The sequence below is a fragment of the Photinus pyralis genome, unplaced genomic scaffold (genome assembly GCF_008802855.1).
Source record: "Photinus pyralis isolate 1611_PpyrPB1 unplaced genomic scaffold, Ppyr1.3 Ppyr1.4_LG9, whole genome shotgun sequence".
Lineage (NCBI taxonomy): Eukaryota > Metazoa > Arthropoda > Insecta > Coleoptera > Lampyridae > Photinus > Photinus pyralis.
In genome coordinates this window covers 4,939,071-4,960,654 of record NW_022170878.1, presented here as the reverse complement: position 1 = coordinate 4,960,654, position 21,584 = coordinate 4,939,071, and the positions used below count along the sequence as shown (strand labels likewise).

Genomic DNA, 21,584 nt, shown 5'->3' with positions numbered 1-21,584 from the left:
TTTCTCTCTCTCTCGTAACGAAACGCTTAGCTCTCGTAACTTGAACTGTGGTGCTCGGCTTGAGGTGACGGTGGCGTGGATAAATTTGAACTATTGTTACTCGCTATCGAATGACGTGGACTGCTCTTCTCGGTTCCCTAAATTAAATTGGTCACGAAATTTAAAAAAAAAACCTTAACATCATACCTTAATTATGTCGTGTAACGAAGACATGCTACCTATACTGGCGGGGTCGGGTGACGGCGACGGATCGATTGGTCGTGGCAACGCCGGCGGAAGATCCCGCGGTCGCGGCGGCGCCGCCCTCTTTACGCTGTTGTAGGCGGGAAACGTCGACTTGATCGGGGTCGGGTTCGATATCTCGGGTCGTCGCCGTTCGATCTGTTTCGGAGGTAGGGGCGCCATTTTCGATGGCTTCAATTGTTTCGGTTATTGCGCGAACACTTGCAGAAAGCGAATCTATTACCTTACTCTGCAGCTGTACGTAGCCCGGATCGGGCGTGGTGACCACCGTGGTCAGGTCGATCAGGCGCTGACGCTGAATGCCCTCGCCGGGGCCCATGTGACTGATGTGATTGAAGTTTGTCGGCGCGGATATCAATTTCGATCGCCGGTCCATGCTTCTGAATTAAAAAATTTAAATTTTGGGTGTATCAAAAACATTTTGCATTTTTTTTTGGGGTGCTAAATTTGTTGAAATCAGATTTTCTATTTTTTACGTTTTCAAAATATTTCCAAATTTGGGAATTTGCTGCAGATGTGCTTTTTCAAATCTCCCCAGTTTTCAAATTTTGTGTGTATCAAAAAAATTTTGCATTTTTTTTGGACTGCTAATTTGTTGAAATCAGATTTTCTGTTTTTTTAAGTTCTCAAAATACTTCCGAATTTTCGAATTAGCTGCAAATGTGCTTCTTCAAACCTACCCAATTTTTCTGGAATTTTTCTGAATAAAAAAATTCAAATGTTGTGTGTATCATGCATTTTTTTGGTGCTAATTTGTTGAAATCAGATTATCTATTTTTTAAGTTCTCAAAATATTTCCAAATTTGGAAATTAGCTGCAGATGTACTTTTTCAAATCTCCGCAGTTTTTTGGAATTTTTGTGAATTAAAAAATTCAAATTTTGTGTGTATTTTACAATTTTTTTGGGGTGCTAATTTGTTGAAATCAGATTTGCTTTTTCAAATCTCCCCAATTTTTCTAAAATTTTCCTGAATTAAAAAATTCAAATTTTGGGTGTATCAAAAAAATTTTGCATTTTTTTGGGGTGCTAATTTGTTGAAATCAGATTTTCTTATCAAAATATTTGTTTGTCGCTATTTAATGTGTAATTTGTTTGTTACCTATATAATACTTAATGTACCTACTCGTAATTTAAATATTTGTTGACAATTTCTACACTAGTTTGTCTATGGAATAAAGTACTTAAAAAAAAAGAATTTGAGAATTAATTGCAGATGTGCTTTTTTCAAATCTCACCAGTTTTTCTGGAATTTTTCTGAATTAAAAAATTCTAATTTTGTGTGTATCCAAAAAATTTAGCATTTTTTGGGGTGCTAATCCGATTTTCTATTTTTTAAGTTCTCAAAATATTTCCGAATTTGGGAATTAGCTGCAGATTTTCAAATATCCCCAGTCTTTCTAGAATTTTTCTGAATTAAACAATTCAAATTTTGTGTGTATCAAAAAAAATTTGCATTTTTTTGGGGTGCTAGTTTGTTGAAATCAGATTTTCGATTTTTTAAGTTCTCAAAACATTTCCGAATTTGAGAATTAGCTGCTGATGTGCTTTTTTCAAATCTTCCCAGTTTTTCTGAAATTTTTCTGAATTAAAAAATTCCAATTTTGTGTGTATCAAAAAAATTTTGCATTTTTTTGGGGTGCTAATTTGTTGAAATCGGATTTTCTATTTTTTAACAAAATATTTCCAAATTTGGGAATTAGTTGCAGATGTGCTTTTTCAAATTTCACTTGAAGGAGGGGGCGCAGTAAAGGGAAAGCGATAGGCTAAAATTATACTGGAAATCATCCATTTGAAAATGTTTTTGACACAAATTTCAATTCAGGAAGAGGGAACTGTCTATTAATTAGTGGGAGGTTGATGACATTGTGATAATTTAATATCAAAGTTTGCTGTTAGATGACGAAATTATATAGAAGGGGGTACTGTAATGGAACTTTTTAGGTTGTGCGATCAACACAGGACGGAAATTAAAATTAAACTTACAATCGCTGTGCCCTGTTACCCTCGCGTAGCGAAAATCGTCTCCTCGGCCGCTGCAACGTTCTACCTTCGCGATCTTGCACGACGAGGTTGTCCAGATTTATAAGTTCACCTATCGAAAATGACAATGAAGAAGTGAAAGATCGAGAAGACGACTTACGTTGATGGATGTTCGAAACATACAATAAATGGCACAAGTCGTGAATCACGCACATCGAAAGGCTACCGCTGTCGTTTAGCGGTTTCGCCCTCTTTATGTTCAACGTCTGCACCCACTCGCCGGTGGCGCAATTGAAAATGTCGATGTGCGTTTCGCTGTAAACGATCAGGTGCCCGTCGCGATAACCTGCAAAGGTCGGATTAGCTCGGATTTCGCCGCGACGGCTACTCACAGATGGCGGTCGGAAGTGCGGGATACATGATCTCGCGGTCGCGTGATTTGCGTCCGTGCCGATCGACGTACGCAGCTAAGGTGCCGAAAACTAAGAGAAACTCGTTGCGGGGCAGCTCGATGACGCGTAGCGCTTCGACTCCGCTGCACGCCAGCGTTGCTTGCAGGGGATTTTCGGGATGGAGCAAAGCTGTAAATGAAAGTGAGCGACGTGGGGCAGCCGAGGATCACTTACAAATTGGAGGTTGGTCGCCTTGCAGACTGTACAAGGTGAAATTCGACGACGACCCGACGCACAGTTTTCCGTCGGAGAGCAGCTGCAGGCTTTGCACGGTGACCGGTAACCCCAGCTCTCGCAAACGATGGTGACGGGTTCGGGTGCGTGTTATTTCGTACACGATAATCGCCGAAGAGTTTTGTTGTTTTTTCACGGCGACGCAAAGGCAAAATGTTAGAGGCGCTTGGAGAACCGCTCCGATGGCTAACGTTGAGCAACCCTTGCTCTCCGCAACTTTGATCCATTCCGTATCGTCCCCGTCTAGTGCGCGAATGGGCACGAGCCGTACGTGCCTTTGTTTCCCGCTGACCACCACCAATAAATGCTCCTCGCTGATGTATTCCAATTGATAAATCTTCTTACCGTCACCGACACGCGCGATTTCTACAAGGACAAAGTGAAAAACCTCAACCGAACGAAGTTTCAAACCTGTTCGGTCCAAATCCACGCAGTAGAGCCCCTCTTCGGCTCCGACGACGACCCGATCCGGATCAATAATGGCGGCACTTAAGGTATTCTTAATAAGAGCTAAAGAATTATCTACAAGATCCCTAGCCACAAGCACTGTGGTATTCGGCAGGTTATTTCGTTTCAGTATACGATGCAGTTCGGAGAGGGCGACGACCCACTTGTTCTTCTCGCTCTCCGAGTCGGCCAGCATGAGCGTCGAGTTTCGAGGACCGGGCGGCTCCATCAGCGAGCTGGTTATCTAAACACTCCCGAGTCGAAATACGTCGCCCGACCGAAGTACAACTTACCCGAAAGATGCACGGGATGTCCTTTTTGTTCGCGTGAATCACGTCCGATTCGCGCACGCTCGTCACGGTGAATTGCGGATCGCGCATGTCCAGGACGTGAGCGACGTGAATGCTGGGGAGCGCGTTGCGATCCGGCGAGATGTCGTAGAGGAACAGCTTGAAGTCGCACACGACGACAAACTGCCGTACCCAACCTAAACACAAGATGAGAGTACAGCAGGGAATACCGACGAGAAGCGCCCGACACATCGCTGATTCAGCCATGGCGCTGGAAGATTCAGATAGAATTTGCACAAATTTATTTTCTTTTAGGTAGAGCGCGTCCTCTCAACTGGCTACTTATCAACTGACAACTTGCTGTTATAGTAAACCATAAAACTTTCGATCAAATTAGCTGCAGATGTGCTTTTTCACATCTCGAATTTTGTGTGTACCTATAAAAAAAATTGCCTTTTTTTTGGGGTGCTAATTTGTTGAAATCGGATTTTCCATTTTTTTTAAGTTTTCAAAATATATCCCAATTTGGGAATTAGTTGCAGATGTGCTTTTTCAAAACTCCCAAGTTTTTCTGAATTAAAAAATTCAAACTTTTCATCCACTTGAAAGAGGGGAAAGCGATAGGCTAAAATTATAACGGAAACCATACATTTGAAAATGTTTTTGACACAAATATCAATTCAGGAAGAGGGAACTGTCCATTAATTAATGGGAGGTTGATGACATTGTGATAATTTAATACTTGGATTTTTCAGATCATACTGTAGCGAATATTCTAGACCTCGGGGCGCTTTCAAGTCTATCAAGATTAGTCACCGGCGATCATAAAGGCGGGAGTGACGTGTTTTTTCCAGTAAATGTGATCTGCTTATTCGGTAATTCTCGAAAATCTTTCGTGATTTTTCTAGAAACTTTCCGTTTGCCATATAAGCAAACAGAAACGTAACAAACATAACCTCACTCTTGTTAAAAACGGACCAACGGAAACGTAAATGTTCAACTTCAAGCAACTTTTCCGTCATAAGCGGCCGACGTACGATTTTAAATTTTATTGTCTTCTGATTAGCTAACGGACAAACAGAAATGTATGAACGGAACTAAGAACTCACCTTAAGTATAGAAAAATATGCATACGCACCGCTTCATACGAAAGGTGAGCGGTAGTGAGTATAGAGATTACGGCGACCCCCGGGCTAACTGCGAGGTTGCCTAGAATCGTTGGGAGTCGGAGGAATGAAATAGAGCAGACATTTGCTTTGGTTCCGTTCCAGCTCAACCTCGATCGCGATAGTGTGCGAGCCAAGAGACTGACTGGAGGATATAAAAGTTTCCGTGCAGTTTGTGAATCGCGGAAAAAATGTGAATTGTTCGTGGGTCTGAATTGGAGTAGAGCCATATTTTTAAAACCGTGCCTAAACTTGTTCGGCGCTCGTGTTAATAAAATTTCAACTGTATCATCCCAAAGTGATCCAGTTTCCATTTTTTCTCGGAGGGAGCCTTTTTCAAGGGAGGGCCGTGCCATTTGGAACTTTGTAAGGTAATGTCATTAGTTCGTGTTGCTGCAAAAAAATTAAAGAAAAAACGCAATTTTTGAAACTTTCGAAGAGGTAGTTCATCTTAACAGCCAAACGCCGACAACAGACAGAACTTCTCCTATACACCTTCCAGCGCCATCTTTTAATTGAAGCTCTGCCAACGGCTTCGACATGTGACGGATACTTCATACGTTGAAAAAACTTCGCGCCGATGATATTATGGAAAAGCGAGCACGTACGCGAGCCACCTACCTTTCTTAACGCCTCCCTGCTTGGGCACCTTAACGTACCCCTCGTACGCGGTTCCAATTCCCCTCGTCGGATCGATCCCAAGCGGCCGCTTAGCTAATCATGAGAGATGAGTCTAACAGGACTCGCGACTTAAAGCAACTTACTTTGATCGGCCGGAACGGGACACACAACGGGCACATGAGGACAGCACGACGTGTGACACGTAAACCCACAAATTTCGCAGACCATACCTTGACGCATCAGACCGACCATTAACGACGTGCAGTGGCTGCACTTCGTCGGGCTCGAGAACGTACGAACCAAGAACTGGTGCGACTTGTGCTTGACCGGCGATTGGGCGTCGTGCTAGAAAATTGGTTCCTTTAAGAGGATCGGGGCGAGTCGCGAGATTACCAAGCTCAATTCGGACAGGTTGCTCTTCGAGTTCGTAACGCTGAGCGCGCGGTTGTCTTCGATGTCGCCGTCTTCCGATTCCATCGAGCCTTGGTAGAGAAGACCTTGAACGGTGCTCGCCTCGTACTGCTGCTGTTGGACGGCGTGCACTTGAGATTGTTGCGTTGAGTTCGTTTCTTTTAGAAATTGATCTAGATACGACATTTGGGACGACGGACGTTCGAGAACTAAAAAGAAATTACGCGTACGTCATTAAACGGTTGTACGGGTTGCGGGAAAAATAAGGACAATTACAAATAACAGAAAGGGACAAGAGCATACTTTCTTTTATTTGAATGTTGAAACGATCAGACTTGGATTGCACGAAAGTGAATATTCTCTTTCGGCCGAGAGTAGTTTTTGTTGTTCGTTAGAGACCATGATCACTTACGCGCAAAATATCGAAACGTCGGCCAACAAGGTTGCAATTTACATTGAGAAGATGCGAGGTCCCTAACGTTAGCAACGACCATTTCCAGTAAGGTGACGTCAGCACTGGTATGAGTATAACCAAACCGAGCTTATCGCAACGACACACCGACCGATTTAGAATTTCACACATTTACCTCTCTGCAAGAGCCGAATTTTGTATGGGGTAAAGCTCTACAAGGCGTTCAATGTTTAAAAGCATCTAAGGGTCTTTAAAAGGTTTCATGAGTTTTAAAGAGTCTGTAAGAGTAGCAAATGGTTTCAAAGTTTCTAAAAGCCACTGTTTTTGAAGTTTTTAAAAATTAGCCTTTACCAGGTCTCATGAGTTTTCACGGGTATTTAGGGGTTTTAACTGTCTCCAATCTCCTCCATGCATCTTTTAGAAACTTGTAACAGTCTTCAGTAGCTTTAAGGGTATTTAAACCAGTGTCTATCTGATTGCTTTGGGGCCCCTCCCCGAAAATGTTTCAATCCTAACTTTTTTAGGGGTGTCAATTTTGGCGATGACGTAACATTGTCGAAAGTCGTTGCTAACTTTATGGACCTGAAGATCTGAGCGCTGTTGCTTTTTAGTATCAAGGTCTGTAGATAGTTAGATGAGCCGTATTCAGGTCGTTACGACGCCATTGTTATCCCACTTCCCGTCGAGCGTGAATGCAAATATTCGCATAATTTATTAATTTTAGTACGATCCAGTCTTTAAAACATGCGCAACGAGTGCTGCCAGTGCTTTAGAGACCAATAATATACGCGTTATTATACCTACAACTTAAAAATGACGTTATACTCGAATACATGTCTAATTTATTGGGCTGCTTATTCTTAATTCAATAATGATAGCGATTTGCTTATAAAAATCGCCGTCTATGTAAAAAAATTACTTCGGTTGAAAAAGATAATAAATACATCATCCATTCAGTGGCTTGTTGCAGAATCAGAAGAAAAGTTGGCACCTGCAAAATCCAGTAAAGCCTTTTATAAATAATATTAAAAAGTTGTGTAAAATATATAAAAAGAAGCGGTGATGATTTCATGTCTATAATGATACCTTCCCTTCTCATCTCCAAATTGGAGTACTGGCTATTTCTGTATGTCCTCTTTACTGGCGACTTTTGCACAACTGATCGTAATTGACATTGATATGCTCGTATCCTTTTAAAAGACAATTAGTACCTTAAAAGTTAAAAACTGATTTAGTAGCACCTAAACAAAAAACAACAGATCAGATGACAAAATGATTATCTAAAACCACACAAAAATGCTAAAATATAACAAATGTATTAGCGGCAAAGAACATTTATAAAAATAGTAAAAAACTCTATGCAATATTAGCACTCCAAGCCATGGATGGATACATAAAAATAAATAAGCTAAGTTATGCTAAGGTGCTTGCTTAGTAATATAAGAACAAACCCTTGCTTTGGTGTCGAGCGCAGGCCGGCATTCCGATACTCGCTGCTTGCAACATTTTTTTAAAGTTCACTACACTTAAAAGATCCTCCGTGGAATAATTTTTATTAAAACGAGTTAAAAACAAATTAATAGAAAAGAAAATAATCAAATCGTCACTTTACAATATATACACTCGCAAATATATCAACAATTAACAATTAGACTACGAAAAAATCACAAACAAAAATTGTTTTCATACAACAGTCTGCGAACCACCGTAAAGGCGCAAAACTAATAACATGATGCCCCAGAAGCATGACGTAACACCAATCACCAGAGGGATCTGACGTAACCATGACCGAACTGTACAATATACAGTTACTATTATCTGCCTAGGAGTGCTAATATACACTGCAGCCAACGTACATTTTTTACAAAACTCTTTTTGGCTACAATGTCGGATACACTTTGCCATTTCGCAATACGTCGAATAAAACTTGACAATTTATACTCACATCCTTCTCCCGAATCCAGCCGACCTTGCAGATCCTTTATCTGCTTATCTTTCCGTTTCAGATCCGTGTTTAAGGCATCGTTTCGTTGTCTGTAATCGCGCAGCTCCCTAAAAAGGCACACCCAGATTACGACCAAAAACGAAAAGCAAAGGCACCTACTTTTGCGCGGCGAGCAGTTCCGCCCTCGTCTTGCTCAGATCCTCGCTGATCGTCTGCTTCGCCTGAATCTCGGACTGGAGCGAGCTCTGCAAGTTGAGCAGCTCCATCTTGTCCAACTTCTGCGAACGCCGATTTCGCCAGTTCTTGTCGCCCGTGACCACCGCGTTCGAGACACCTTGAACAGGTTCCGCAATTGAGCGAGCTGAATTGGAACGACTCTTGCAATTTTAAAGCTCGTATCGTCCTTTAAATGCATTTTTCTCTTTGAAGAGTATTCAAAGCTCTGAGCAATATTTAAGATCCTTCAAAAGTAGTGAAAAACCTGGGTCAAGAGTCATTGAGGAGTGAGCGATTTAAAATTCCTCCTAATGACAAATCTTGAGGTTTGCTGAAGGTTCTTAAAGACTAATCCCTTAACAACTCACAAAAACCTTTTCAGGTCTTAAGGCCTTCAAACACTCTTAAAAACCATTAAATCCTAATTCTATTAACGGGAATTCTTAAACACTCTCAAAAATAAATATCTTTAAAGACTCTGCCCTTAAAGGTTCGTAACTAGTTTCTCAGTACTTTTAAAGGTTTTAAGTCTTCACAAACCCAATAGTCTCCAATAGGTTCTAAACATCTAAAGGGTTGTTATTTGACAACCTTAAAGACTCTCCCAAGGATTTATAGTGTCCAAGGGTCTTCTAAATGGTTGGGGAACCTTTAATGGGCTTTTGAAAGCCTTAAAAGACTTGAAAAATCCTTGAGATTTTCTCTTTTCTTTGATAGCTGAGCCTTTAAGAGTTTTTGAGCCTTTGAGAGTCCTAAGGGGAGTTTAAGAACCTAAACTTCAGAAAAGGAGCCTTTATTTATTAAACTTTAAAAATCTGCCAACAATTTTGAAAACCTACACTACACGAAGCATTTCAGAGGTGTTAGTGTTTGAAGGCCAAACCTTGAAGAGCTTTGCAGTCTCTGAGAGCTATTACGGGTCGCTTATGTCCTCAAAGAGTCTCCGGTGCCTGCTATTTAGAATCTCTACAAGGCGTTCAATGTTTAAAAGCATCTAAGTGTCTTTAAAAGGTTTCATGAGTCTTAAAGAGTCTGTAAGAGCAGCAAATGGTTTCAAAGTTTCCAAGAGCCACTGTTTTTGAAGTTTTTAAAAATTAGCCTTTACCAGGTCGCATGAATTTTCACGGGTATTTAGAGGTTGCAACTGTCTCCAATCTCCACCATGCGTCTTTTAGAAACTTTCAGAGAATGGAACACTCTTCAGTAGCTTTAAAGGCATTTAAACCAGTGTCTATCTGATTTCTTTGGGACCCCCTACAGCCTTTACAAAGAGTAAGAGTTAGAGTTTTTAGAGTTCTCAAACGCCTGTCAGACAGAAATAGCTGTAGAGTACGTGTCTAATACTGAAAATTGGCTCTGATGTTTTGGTACACAGATCTTGATCTATTTATAAAACCGTGTGTCTCTGTCTCTCTCTTTCGGTCTCTGTATCTTTCCAAATGCAAGTGCGACCTTGGAAAGTAAGTCCAGGCAAAGCTCAGGTGTTGCCCCTAAAAGTCAAGGACCTCAGTTTCAAGGTTATCCACAGTCAATGTCCTCATTTTTTGTGGTGTCATTTTTTATTCATCGCGCCTACGTTTATGGTTCGCGTGTACGTATGGGTTCAGGTTTATTTTTTTGTTAACACCAAGGAATTCATTTTTTGTGGTATATTTTATCTTTAAGGTCATCAAATAAACCAAACGTGAACGCGAACAGGAACACAAACATGGACGCGATGAATTACTTACTTAAAAATTAAAGAATGACACCATTAGAAATTAGGACATACACCATAGATGACCTTGAAAATGGAATATGTCGCCACACAAATGGGATTATTGACCTTTAGCGCCGATTAGATCATTGCGCTTTACGTTGACGTAGGAGAAAAATATGAAACTAAAAATAATGGAGCAGCTCATTAACCATACTTTACGTTGACCTTGACCGGTTTCCGTCTTTTTCTTTCTGGTCTACATATCTCTGTCTGCCTTTGTCTATGTCTTCTTGTCTCCGTCCACGTTAGAGTGTGTCACCTTCTGTCTCTGTTTCAGTCTGTCCATTTATCCATCTCTCCGTCTCTTAACTTAGGTGGACAGCAACAGGAAGACCAGTATAGGACCAGGGGTTGAAAATCAAAGATCTGGGAGGCCACGCGGAAGACCCAAAAGGAACTGGAGGATAGGAGAAGACAAAGGAGCGGAAGTGAAGAACACGAAACAGCGAACTGACCTGAATGCTTCAAATACTCCAACTCCTCGGTCATCTTCGAAGCGAGCGCTTGGAGATACGAGCGGGCATCCTTCTCGTCGCTAACCCACTGAATAATCTCGGACAGCTGCGACTCCCACTGGCCCAGGCTCTCCTGCTTGTTGCGCAACTGCTCGTACTCCGCTTCGATTGCCGCCCGATCGTTTTGCAGATGCGACATTTGCTCTGTCAACTGAAGAATATACGATTAAATAAGGCCGAAAGTCGCTTACGCGATTTTAACGAAAACAAAACTCACTAAATTAATATTCGAGTGCAATTTACTATTGTCCTCCCGCAACATAATTTTTTCTCGTTCGTGCCGGCGATTTAATTCCATTATGACCTGCTCAGAGTCGGCGATCGTCTCTACCCTAGCTTTCTCTTGTCGATCTTTTAATAAATGTACCTAAGTGCGAGAATGATAGAAAAAAAAATCGAAAAACGTGACAAATGCGAAACTGTGCGCTAACCTCTCGCTCCAAGATGTCCCGGTGATTTTCGGCCTCGTTCAATTGCTCTCGTAACGACGAAAGCTCCATGTTGTACCTCGCCTGCTGTTGCGTTAGACTTTCGTTGTACTGAAGCTAAAAAATGAGGTTAGATCGGAACCGGAGGTTGACCGGGGGTTACCTCGAGTTTTTCCAGCTCCGCCTTGAGCCGTTGCGCGTCTTGCTGATCGCGCGATCCGATGTCGCTTCGGACGCGCAACCGATCCGACTCGACCTGTATCTGACGGCAGTACTCCTCGGATCGCTCGCGTAGTTTTCTCTCCTTCGAAGCTTCGGCCAGCGCTTCTTCGATTCGCGACTCCAAGTCGCGCCGAAGCTTCTCCGCCTTACGTATATCGTGCCTGAGCGCGTCGACCTTTTGCATCGCCGTCTCCAACTCCTCCTCCTTGTCCCTAACCTGAAACGAGTAAAGGTCAGCGAGTCATCCTTCGGTCGACCGTTGCAAACCTGTCGAGAGAGCTTCTGCTTGTGCTGTCGCAGCTCGGAGAGCCGATCGGACACCTCCGAGTACTCTGCCATTGCCAGTTTTCGTTGTGCTAACGCGTCCTTCAGCTCTTTATCTTGTAGCTTAATTTTCTCGTACAAGTCCTGTTTATCTTTTAACGCCTCGTCCTTTTCTTGCTTTAGAATTTTGACGATTTTTTCCAATTCTTTCGATTTGCCTGAAAGCATGCAAATATACATTCGTTTTTTATTGTTTGTTGTGCGGTAGTCTGCTGCATATGCATTTACACCTGTAATTGCTTAATCCCGAAAAGATAGCCAAAAGTCAAAAAATGAAGGAGATTATTTTATGATGAACGCGGTGCTCCCTTAAATACTGGAATCAACGTAAAAGCGAGGCGGCTGGTTTCGCGACGGTTGAACAGCGCGTCCATTTGTTCACGCGAATTTTTTACGGGCAGTCAGCCCTATTTGTTTACTTGAAGACGCAGTATGCCATTTTTATAATCAAGCAGAAGCTAATTAACCAAAGTGGTGTAAGAAGTTTAACGCGTCTTGTCCGATTTCGGAAGTTTTGTCAAGTTGAAAAAGTATCAAGAACAAGTGAATTTCCAGAAGCTGTCAGCGAGTTAAGTGCGCCTGAATATCGCAAACCTTGTACGATCAGATTATTTAGATTATTTTAAAAAAACTGGAAGTAATTTATTTGTCGACCACTTGCGTGCGGTGTAATATGTCCAAACGGCTTTGTAAGTTTTTCTTTCTTTCAGGGATTTTGTTTTAATTTTGTTTTGTTCAATTAATTGTTTATTCGAATCCATTGTGCGACCCGGATAGTTTTTCATGTCAGATTTTCCTGTTCGTGCCCAAGAATTATATCAGGTGTTAATGAAAATTGGTGTAGCTTATTCTTTGAAATTGATCAAGGCAACCGAATCTCCCAAATTTTGAATTTAAAATCAACATTAGAATTTTTCATTGTGACAGGAGTCAAAGGTTGTTTGTTTGGGCTAGATTTTTGTGGGAAGTGTCGTGACCGCATGCCATTGCACACTACATAAATAAAAATGAATGTTTGTATCTCTTATATTTTTCGTAATTTATATCCGCCATTTTGTTTTTTTTTAAATTTAACATCAGAAGAAAAACCCCGACTTTCATTTAAAAACCGATGTTACTTATTTTTGTCCGCTAAATTTGACCCGCCATTTTGTTTTTGAAAAATTGAATATCAGATTCTCAATCAGCGCACCCACAAAACACCAACTTTCATTAAAAAATTACAATTTTTCGTACTTTTTATCCGCCATATTGGATCCGCCATTTTGTTTTTTAATTGACAATCTGATTCTCAATTAGCGCGCCCAAAAAACCCGACTTTCATTTAAAAACAACAAATTCGAGTCATTTTTGTCCGCTATGTTCGATCCGCCATTTTGTTTTTTGAAAATCTAACATCAAACTCTTAATCAGCGCACCCAAAAACCCCGATTGCAGAAAAATCGCTCGATGCCTTCATATTTTGGCCAGCTTTTCGGGATTTCGAATTTAAGATTATTATACAGGGTATATTGCAAATTTTGTGTACGTATTTATTTACTTGTAATAGAATTTTCCACATTGTAGCGTTTTATAATTTTAACAATTCACAGAAAGGTGATTGAAATTCAATTATGATTTTTGTTATCGGCTTGTGTGATGAGCGTGAGGTTTTTGTTGGTTTTTTGTGGGGGGTGTAAAATATTTGTAATAGGTGGTCGCTCAGCAGTATTCAAAAATTTGGCTTTGATTGTTTTTTATTAACCATAGGAAAACTGACAAAATATACCGCTTTATAGCGAACGTGAACGAAAGTATGTCCGGAAACAAAAGCGATAACGTGTAAATTTTCAAAAATACAACGTTTTTAGTCTCGTGCTGAAGTGACAAACAGTGCAATCTTAATTTGCAATTGGCGTCTTTGGAAGACAGTTACTTACCACTCTCTCCGTCCACCGAGTCGAGCTTAAGATCATTCGAATGTCCCGCTTCGAGGTTTCGTAATTGAGATTCGAGCTCGCAATTTCGCTTCGTAAGTACGTTGATTTCGTCCTGTAATTTTCGCGTGCTATCCGGCGACATTTTCTTATCTAACTCTATCTTATCCTGATTTAAAGCTAGCGACATGATGTCGTCGTGGTTCCGCTTGATCTGCCGATCCGAACTATTTACAATGTTGTTAAACGTTATATTCGTCGAAATACAACCTAAGTCAGATATACAACTGCAAGAAGAAAAAATAAAGCAAAACTCTCATCTACGTGGAGCGGTGACGCTCACCTTCCTTGCGTGAACGTAAAGCCCACGAAAGGCAAATGTAGCCCCGTGAAAACGGAGTTACCAGTAGGAGGCACGGCGTCGGATACGCGAATATCCGCATCGTCCACGTCGAAATTCGATGTATCTGTCGGACTGGACACTTCCGGTATGTACGGAGCGGCGCCATCTTGGATACCATTCCAATCTACCCCCTCGAACCACGCGTGATTCTAAAATGACCAATATCAGTGCCTACCACACCAAACGCGCAACGGTAAAAAATACTGTGAAAGCAAGCCTCAGATTACTAAAGAACAATCACGAAAAATTATTCGGTCGAAATCTGTTCCCCGCCATCAGCGTCCGACATTTAATTTCACATGTCAACAGCAACCGGCGAGCTACAATCTATCCACGATTTTACAGTGCCTAGACTGTACATCTAGCCACCAAGATTGCGTGGAACCGCATCAGAAAGTGCTTATCATCATCGGCTTCGCCAATAGCAAGTTTTAGTCAGGCCCAACTTAAAACTACCCCCACCTTAAAATCCTGTATGCCGTTCTGTCCGAGACGAAACTCCTGGCTGCAGATCAGCTGACGGATCAGGTCCTTCGCCGCGTCCGAGACCTCGACGTCCGTCGCGAAGTCGAAGCAATTCTTGTGGTTCATTATTTTGCCGTAGGTTTCGACCAGACTTTCGGCGTAAAAGGGCGTCTCCCCGTAGAGCATTTCGTACATGCAAACGCCTAAAAAGTCAAACTGAATTTTTTTCTCTAAAAGTTAAAATATATTTTTTTTATTTTCCAAATTTGTCTAAATTTTAATTTTTTGTATATTTGCACTTTTTTTATTTTTCTAAACGTTATGTACACTCAATTTTGAAGTTGCGCCACCCTCGCAAAAATCACCTTTTTGAAAATATTCCTAGGCGTTTTCTATAAAAACTCACAAAAAATGTTTTTGAAACAGAATTTTTTAAACAATTCTTAAAAAATCGTAGAAACCATAGAAATCATTTTAGAAACATTCTTAGCCATTTACAAACATTAGAAATGCCTTTAGAGACCTTTTTGATAATATTTGCACTTTTTTTTATTTTTGAAATTTTTCTAAACTTTGTCTACACTTAATTTTGAAGTTGCTCCACCCTCGCAAAAATTACCTTTTGGAAAATGTTCCTAAGCGTTTTCTTTAAAAACTCACAAAAAATGTTTTTGAAATAGAGAATTTCTTAAAACATGTTTAAAAAAATCGTAGAAACCATAGAAATCATTTTAGAAACATTCTAAAGGTAAGTTCATAGCTCTCCGTTCATACGTTTCCGTTTGTCCGTTAGCCAATCAGAAGACAGCAAATTTTTAAATCGTACGTCGTCCGTTTACGACGGAAAAGTTGGTTGAAGTTGAACATTTACGTTTCCGTTGGTCCGTTTTTAACAAGAGTGAGGTTATGTTTGGTACGTTAACAGTGTTCGCCTATTCGTTCTTCACGGTGATATTCAGATAGCAACGTGTTCTTATTTTCGTATCATTTTTTCATACTGAAAATCACGGAGGGTACAGTACAAAATAAAATTTAGGTTATGGTTATACGTTGCAAATGTACAATGTGGACGGATTGCTATGAACCTTAACAAAATGTACTATCCGTTTGACGGATCAACGCAACGGATGAACGGAGAGCTATGAACCCACCTTTAGGCTTTTACAAACATTAGAAATGCCTTTAGAGGCCTTTTTGATAATATGCCTAGAAATATATTTGCACTTTTTTTATTTTTGAAATTTTTCTAAACTTTGTGTACACTTAATTTTGAAGTTGCACCACCCTCGTAAAAATCACCTTTTGAAAATATTCCTAGTAATTTTTGTTAAAATATCACGGAAAAAAGAGTTCTTGAAATACGATATTTCTTAAAATTCCCGAAAAATAATTTTAACGCATTTTTTATTTAAAGAACAACTTTTTTCTGTAGTTTTCAAAAAATGTTCTACAGACATTTCTAAGAGTTGTAAAAGGCCAAGAATGTTTCTAAGATTTTCACGGGCCATACGAATTTTTAAAAATTTCCTATTTCAAAAAACGTTTTTTTTTGTTTTTAAAGATACCCATTTTAAAAAGTTTTCAAAAAATTCGGTCGTGTGCACTTACTTTTGACTGGAAAAAAATAAATTTTGAATACACCTGCCACTGTTTTGAATTTCTTTCTCCATTTTAATAGTTCAAATTTTACTGAATTTCAATTGTTGCATGTATATATTTGTACACCTGTCTCCTCTGCGGAAAAAGTGTTATATTTTTAAGTAAATTTGTCAGACTTTTGAATGCTGTATGCAAAACATTTTTAACTTTGACTAAAAATCCTAAAATCGTAGGAATTCTCTTAGAAACATTCTTATACCTTCACTAAGATTAGAAACCTTTTTGAAAATATTCCCAGGTATTTTCTTAAAAATTCCAACACAAAAAGTTTTTGAAATTTTTAAAAATATTGTTCGCGATTTTACTAGATACCTAAAAAAATTCGTAGAGATCCTCTTAGAAACAATCTTGGCCTTAGAAATTCTTTAGAGAAATATTCCTAGGCATTTTTTTAAAAGACGCACAATAAAAAATTTCAAATAAGGAGCTTCTTAAACATATTTTTGGGATTTTACTAAAAAAAATTCATAGCAACTGTAGAAGTCCACTTCGAAACATTCTTGTCCTTCTCAAATTTTGTTTAGACCTTTTTACAAATATTTTTTAAAACTCCACAAAAATATTTTTTAAATAGGGAATTTCTTAATTTATATTTTCGCCATTTTGCGAAAAATGTTACTAAAAATTTTAAAAAATCCTCATTCATGGCCTTTCACACACCTTTCTTTAAACTTTCTTAGAAATTTTCTTAAAAACGATCACATAAAAATGTTTTTAAAGAGAGACTGTTTAAAAACATTCTTCCCGATTTTATTAACAAAAAAAATTCATAGGAATTATAGAAACCCTTCGTTTCACAAACCTTAGACATTTTTTTAGAGATCTTTTTGAAAATATTCCTAGTAATTTTTTTTAGAATTTCACGGAAAAAAGATGTTCTTGAAATACGAAATTTCTTAAAATTCCCGAAATAGTTATTTATATAACAAGAGCGCGAAGTTCAATTTCGCGCATTGAGACTGAAGGTATTTAGACGAGGCGAAGCCGAGTCAAAATATCAGTCAAATGCGCGAAATAACTTCGCGCTAGCGTTATATACAATATTTTTTCTACAACTGAACCGATTGTTAATTAAATTTGCTGTTTAAGTTCAACTTTGTCACGTGCGCGAAATACTTTTTTTCACTGTTGACGATTTCGCGCACGTTGTCAATAGCAACCTTACTTATTAATTAACCGTTTAAAAATCTAGTACTTCGCGTTTCGAAATCCGTCAGAAAATGACAGGTTTTTTTGACAGTTGTAGAAAAAATAATTTTAAGGCATTTTTTATTTCAAGAACTTTTTTCTGTAGTGTTCAAAAAATGTTCTGCAGACATTTCTACGAGTTGTAAATGGCCAAGAATGTTTCTAAGAGTTTCAAGGTCCCTACGAATTTTTAAAAATTCCCTATTTCAAAAAACTTTTTTTTTGTTTTTAAAGAAACCCATTTTTAAAAATTTTCTAAAAAATTCGGTCGTGTGCACTTACTTTTGACTGGAAAAAAATTAATTTTGAATACACCTGTCACTGTTTTGAATTTCTTTCTCCATTTCAATATTTGAAATTTTACTGAATTTCAATTGTTGCACATATACAGTGTGTAAAGCGATGGGGTATACAAGAGGGAATTTTTTTAAAATATCGATTTATGAAAAAAATTTATTCTTCATGATATTTTTTGCTTGCTTTAAAAGTACCAATGACGTTTCGATTGTTTGTGGTTTGATAGCAATACGCTATTTTGATTATAATGTAGAATGATAACTTTCAATAAAAACAATTAATTTTATTATTTTTCCAGATTTCTATAAATAAATTTTAGATTATCGAAACGTTATTGGTACTTTCAAAGCAAGCAAAAAATATCATGAAGAATAAATTTTTTTCATAAATCAATATTTTAAAAAAAATTCCCTCTTGTATACCCCATCGCTTTACACACTGTATATTTGTACACCTGTTTTTAGAAATGTTTTTGAAAATATTCCTAGAAATTTTATTAAAAATTTCACGGAAAAAAGATGTTCTTGAAATACGAAATTTCTTAAAATTTACGAGTCGTTTTTTATTTCAAGAACACCTTTTTTCTGTCAAATTTTCAAAAAAATGTTAAAAAAAGTCTTCGCAGACATTGTTAACAATTGTAAAAGGCCAAGAATTTTTCTAAGATTTTCACGGTTCCTACAAATTTTTAAAAATTCCCTATTTCAAAAAACATTTTTTTGAGTTTTTCAAGAAGCCCATTTTTAAAAATTTTCTAAAAAATTCGATCGTGTGCACTTACTTTTGACTGGAAAAAAATTAATTTTGAATACACCTGTCACTGTTTTGAATTTCTTTCTCCATTTTAAAATTTGAAAGTTTACTGAATTTTAATTGTTGCACATATATATTTGTACACCTGTTTTTAGAGATATTTTTGAAAATATTCCTAGAAATTTTATTAAAAATTTCACGGAAAAAAGATGTTCTTTAAATACGAAATTTCTTAAAATTTACGAAAAATAATTTTAAGTAATTTTTTATTTCAAGAACACCTATTTTCTGTCAAATTTTCAAAAAAATGTTAAAAAAAGTCTTCGCAGACATTTCCAACAATTGTAAAAGGCCAAGAATGTTTCTAAGATTTTCACGGTTCCTACGAATTTTTAAAAATTCCCTATTTCAAAAAACATTTTTTTTGGGTTTTTAAAAAAAATCCATTTTTAAAAATGTTCTAAAAAATTCGGTCGTGTGCACTTACTTTTGACTGGAAAAAAATAAATTTTGAATACACCTGTCACTGTTTTGAATTTCTTTCTCTATTTTAATATTTGAAATTTTACTGAATTTCAATTGTTGCATTATTTGTACACCTGTCTCCTCGGCGGAAAAGGTTTTACATTTTTATGTAAATTTGTCAGACTTTTGAATGCTGTATGCAAAAAATTACAAATAGAGATAATGAACTTGTTTATGGTTCATTACAGACTATGATTATAATTTCTTTTGTTAGTAGGGACATCTATGTCTTACAATTTAAACTATCAAAAACCGTCACAATTACTGCATATTCAATGGTGACAGTTTTTTGGTTAAAAATTGAAACTCTTTCATGCTATTTGCATTTAAAATTAAACCATTTTTCCCAAAATTTGGGGCCAAATGAAATGTTGACATAAAATGGCATTAGCAAAATTTGTACCTAAAGACCACCAGTCACATTCCGGCCCATATCTGCCCTGCCCATCTTCCATCGCCTAAAAACACACGTAACTAATTGCACTTGAGATTTGTGACACTTTACCCTCAATATTTCGGGTGAAATATAATCTGGCGTTCCAACAGCGACATTGGATTGGACGGTACCATCATCATTCAGTCGTAAACAACTACCAAAGTCCGCCAAACGGATATGACCGTTGGCGTCTAACAGTACGTTATCCGGTTTTATGTCCCTAAAACGAGCGACTATGACACGGGTCAGCACAGCAGAAAGACTTACCTATGCACGTATCTAAGATTATGAATAGAATCGATAGCTAGCACCATTTCGGCAATATAAAACCGAGCCATATCTTCGGGAAGACGATCTTCAAATTTGCTAAGCAACGTCAAAAGGTCACCGCCGCAATAATAATCCATTACTAAATATAAATTATTCTCATCCTAAAAGCGGGTCGAATAAATTAAGCGCCGAATTACGTACGACTTACTTGGAAGGCAAAATGTAAATGTGTGATCCACCTGTGATCGCCGAACACGAGTACGTCCCGTTCCTCTTGAAAGCACGCGGTTTCGGCACGTTTCAGCATCTCCCACTTGTTCAAAATCTTCATTGCGAACACCTTATCGGACCCGCGCATCTTAACAACGCAAACTTCGCCGAAAGCGCCGCGACCGATCACCTTAATTATCTCGAAGTCCTCTCTCGTGAGCCTCAACGATTTGATACATGTCGCGACGGGTTTAACTGAAAAAACTTTCGCGTCAGAACGACTACACGGCTGAAGGAGTCTCACCGAACTCGATGAAATCGGAAACGGTCTTCTCCCGTCGCAGGCTTGAATTGCAGCACTCGTCGTACAATATAATCAGAACGTCGATCAGCGTTTCGATGCTAAAACTTTGACCCTTCGCGTGGACAGGGCCGCCCAAGAAGAGGGACTCCAACTGCCGCAGTCGCCACTCGCCCGTCACACCGGGCATGGCCCCAACGACCCCGTCACTCATCTGTAGCTAACATTACAAGAACCTACGGAGAAAACGAGTCACGGCACGGGGAAATACGGGGATTAGTCACCGAAATATGATGGCATTAATATTTTTAGGGCTTGTTTCAAATAGAAATGCCACCAAGGGGGAAAACAAAGTGAGACGGACGCTACTTTCACAAATTATTCAAATCAATTAAACGTAATCACCTTCTTAATTGAGATCAATTAATAATAAGAATTTGTATCGTGACATTTAAAACACTTTCAATTGTTGCAAGCGGCCATTTTTACACCCCCACTGCGCCAATCTGTAATTGTTGACCCTCTTCGATGTTATGACACGAATTTGTTCTACGCCTCCTCCATTATATTTTAATTAGCTTGAGCTAACGCAAATTACTTGGATCCAAAACTTTGTTTGAGTGTTAAATAATTTGGTGTAAATTGAATAATTGCGACAATTTTTCCAGAGGATTTAAACAGGTCCGGACTGGAAACGTGGAACCCACCCACACGAGTTGTCCTCATGGTCACGTGACGGAATCAAAATCGAGTTAGCCAATAATATCAGATTAGCCTAGATTTTGTTGAAGAATAGAGGCTATGAGAGCGTGAGACGTTCTGGTTAAACGGTTTTATAACAAAACTGAAAACCGGCTGTTTGGTCTCTATTAAAAAAAATGGAAACGGAGAGGGTGAATCGAAGGACCTACAAGTATATTATGTTACTGTTACACCTCTACGTTGGTTTCTATCAGTAGTGACGTCGACATCGCCACTTTGGACTGTCAGAGGGCTCCAAAATGGCAAACGAGTCTACTGTAACCGCCACCACTACTATAGTGACCAATGATGGATCTGCAAAATTGAACGCTGTAGGTGTGGTCAAACCATTATTCCAACAACTGTCCTTGTTCAAGGTTCCCGATTGTTTGTGAATTTCATTCAATCTCGTTTGTCATTTTTTCAATGCAGGACATTTGAGGAAACTGACCCTGATGAATAGAGCCGAAGTTCAAAAAGTTAAAGATCAAAAAAACGGTCCGTAAAATCTGCGTTCGTTGGCGGGCCCTTCGGCGTGCATTATGGCTTCAAAGATATCCTATACAAATACAGACACTCCTCCAAACACAGAGCAAGCTGAATTAGTAGCCAAGGCGACGCACATTTTCGCCAGGATGGGTAGTGATAAAGCAGTCCGGCTCTGGATTTAAAGCGCCACCTTTGGACAGGTAGGGTGTAATCGCGCCAGGTTTCTGTGACGAAATCGGAAAAGGTCCGTGACCACACCTGCACG

General features: G+C 38.9%; 1 protein-coding gene across 2 annotated transcripts; it reads right to left on the bottom strand.

Annotated features, from left to right (window-relative positions):
- Nucleotides 1–20,778, bottom strand: LOC116180122 (serine/threonine-protein kinase Genghis Khan). 2 transcript variants are annotated; one of them, XM_031499973.1, is made up of 29 exons: nucleotides 20,495–20,778; nucleotides 20,093–20,325; nucleotides 19,787–20,043; nucleotides 19,576–19,739; nucleotides 19,378–19,528; nucleotides 19,276–19,330; nucleotides 14,448–14,653; nucleotides 13,926–14,134; nucleotides 13,586–13,869; nucleotides 11,610–11,824; nucleotides 11,284–11,559; nucleotides 11,124–11,237; nucleotides 10,910–11,059; nucleotides 10,633–10,843; nucleotides 8,362–8,536; nucleotides 8,203–8,309; nucleotides 7,709–7,750; nucleotides 5,828–6,054; nucleotides 5,578–5,779; nucleotides 5,435–5,527; nucleotides 3,651–3,844; nucleotides 3,322–3,601; nucleotides 2,851–3,276; nucleotides 2,617–2,805; nucleotides 2,385–2,570; nucleotides 2,228–2,336; nucleotides 467–623; nucleotides 187–414; nucleotides 1–137 (listed from the first exon to the last, which is right to left on the bottom strand). In XM_031499973.1, exons 2-29 carry the CDS (start codon nucleotides 20,301–20,303, stop codon nucleotides 27–29), a joined length of 5,229 nt encoding a protein of 1,742 aa, XP_031355833.1. In that variant the 5' UTR covers nucleotides 20,304–20,325; nucleotides 20,495–20,778; the 3' UTR covers nucleotides 1–26. The 2 variants fall into 2 exon arrangements, with proteins under 2 accessions (XP_031355833.1, XP_031355834.1); XM_031499974.1 differs by lacking the exon at nucleotides 7,709–7,750 and having other exon boundaries at nucleotides 20,495–20,777.
- Between the last annotated feature and the right edge of the window lie 806 nt (nucleotides 20,779–21,584).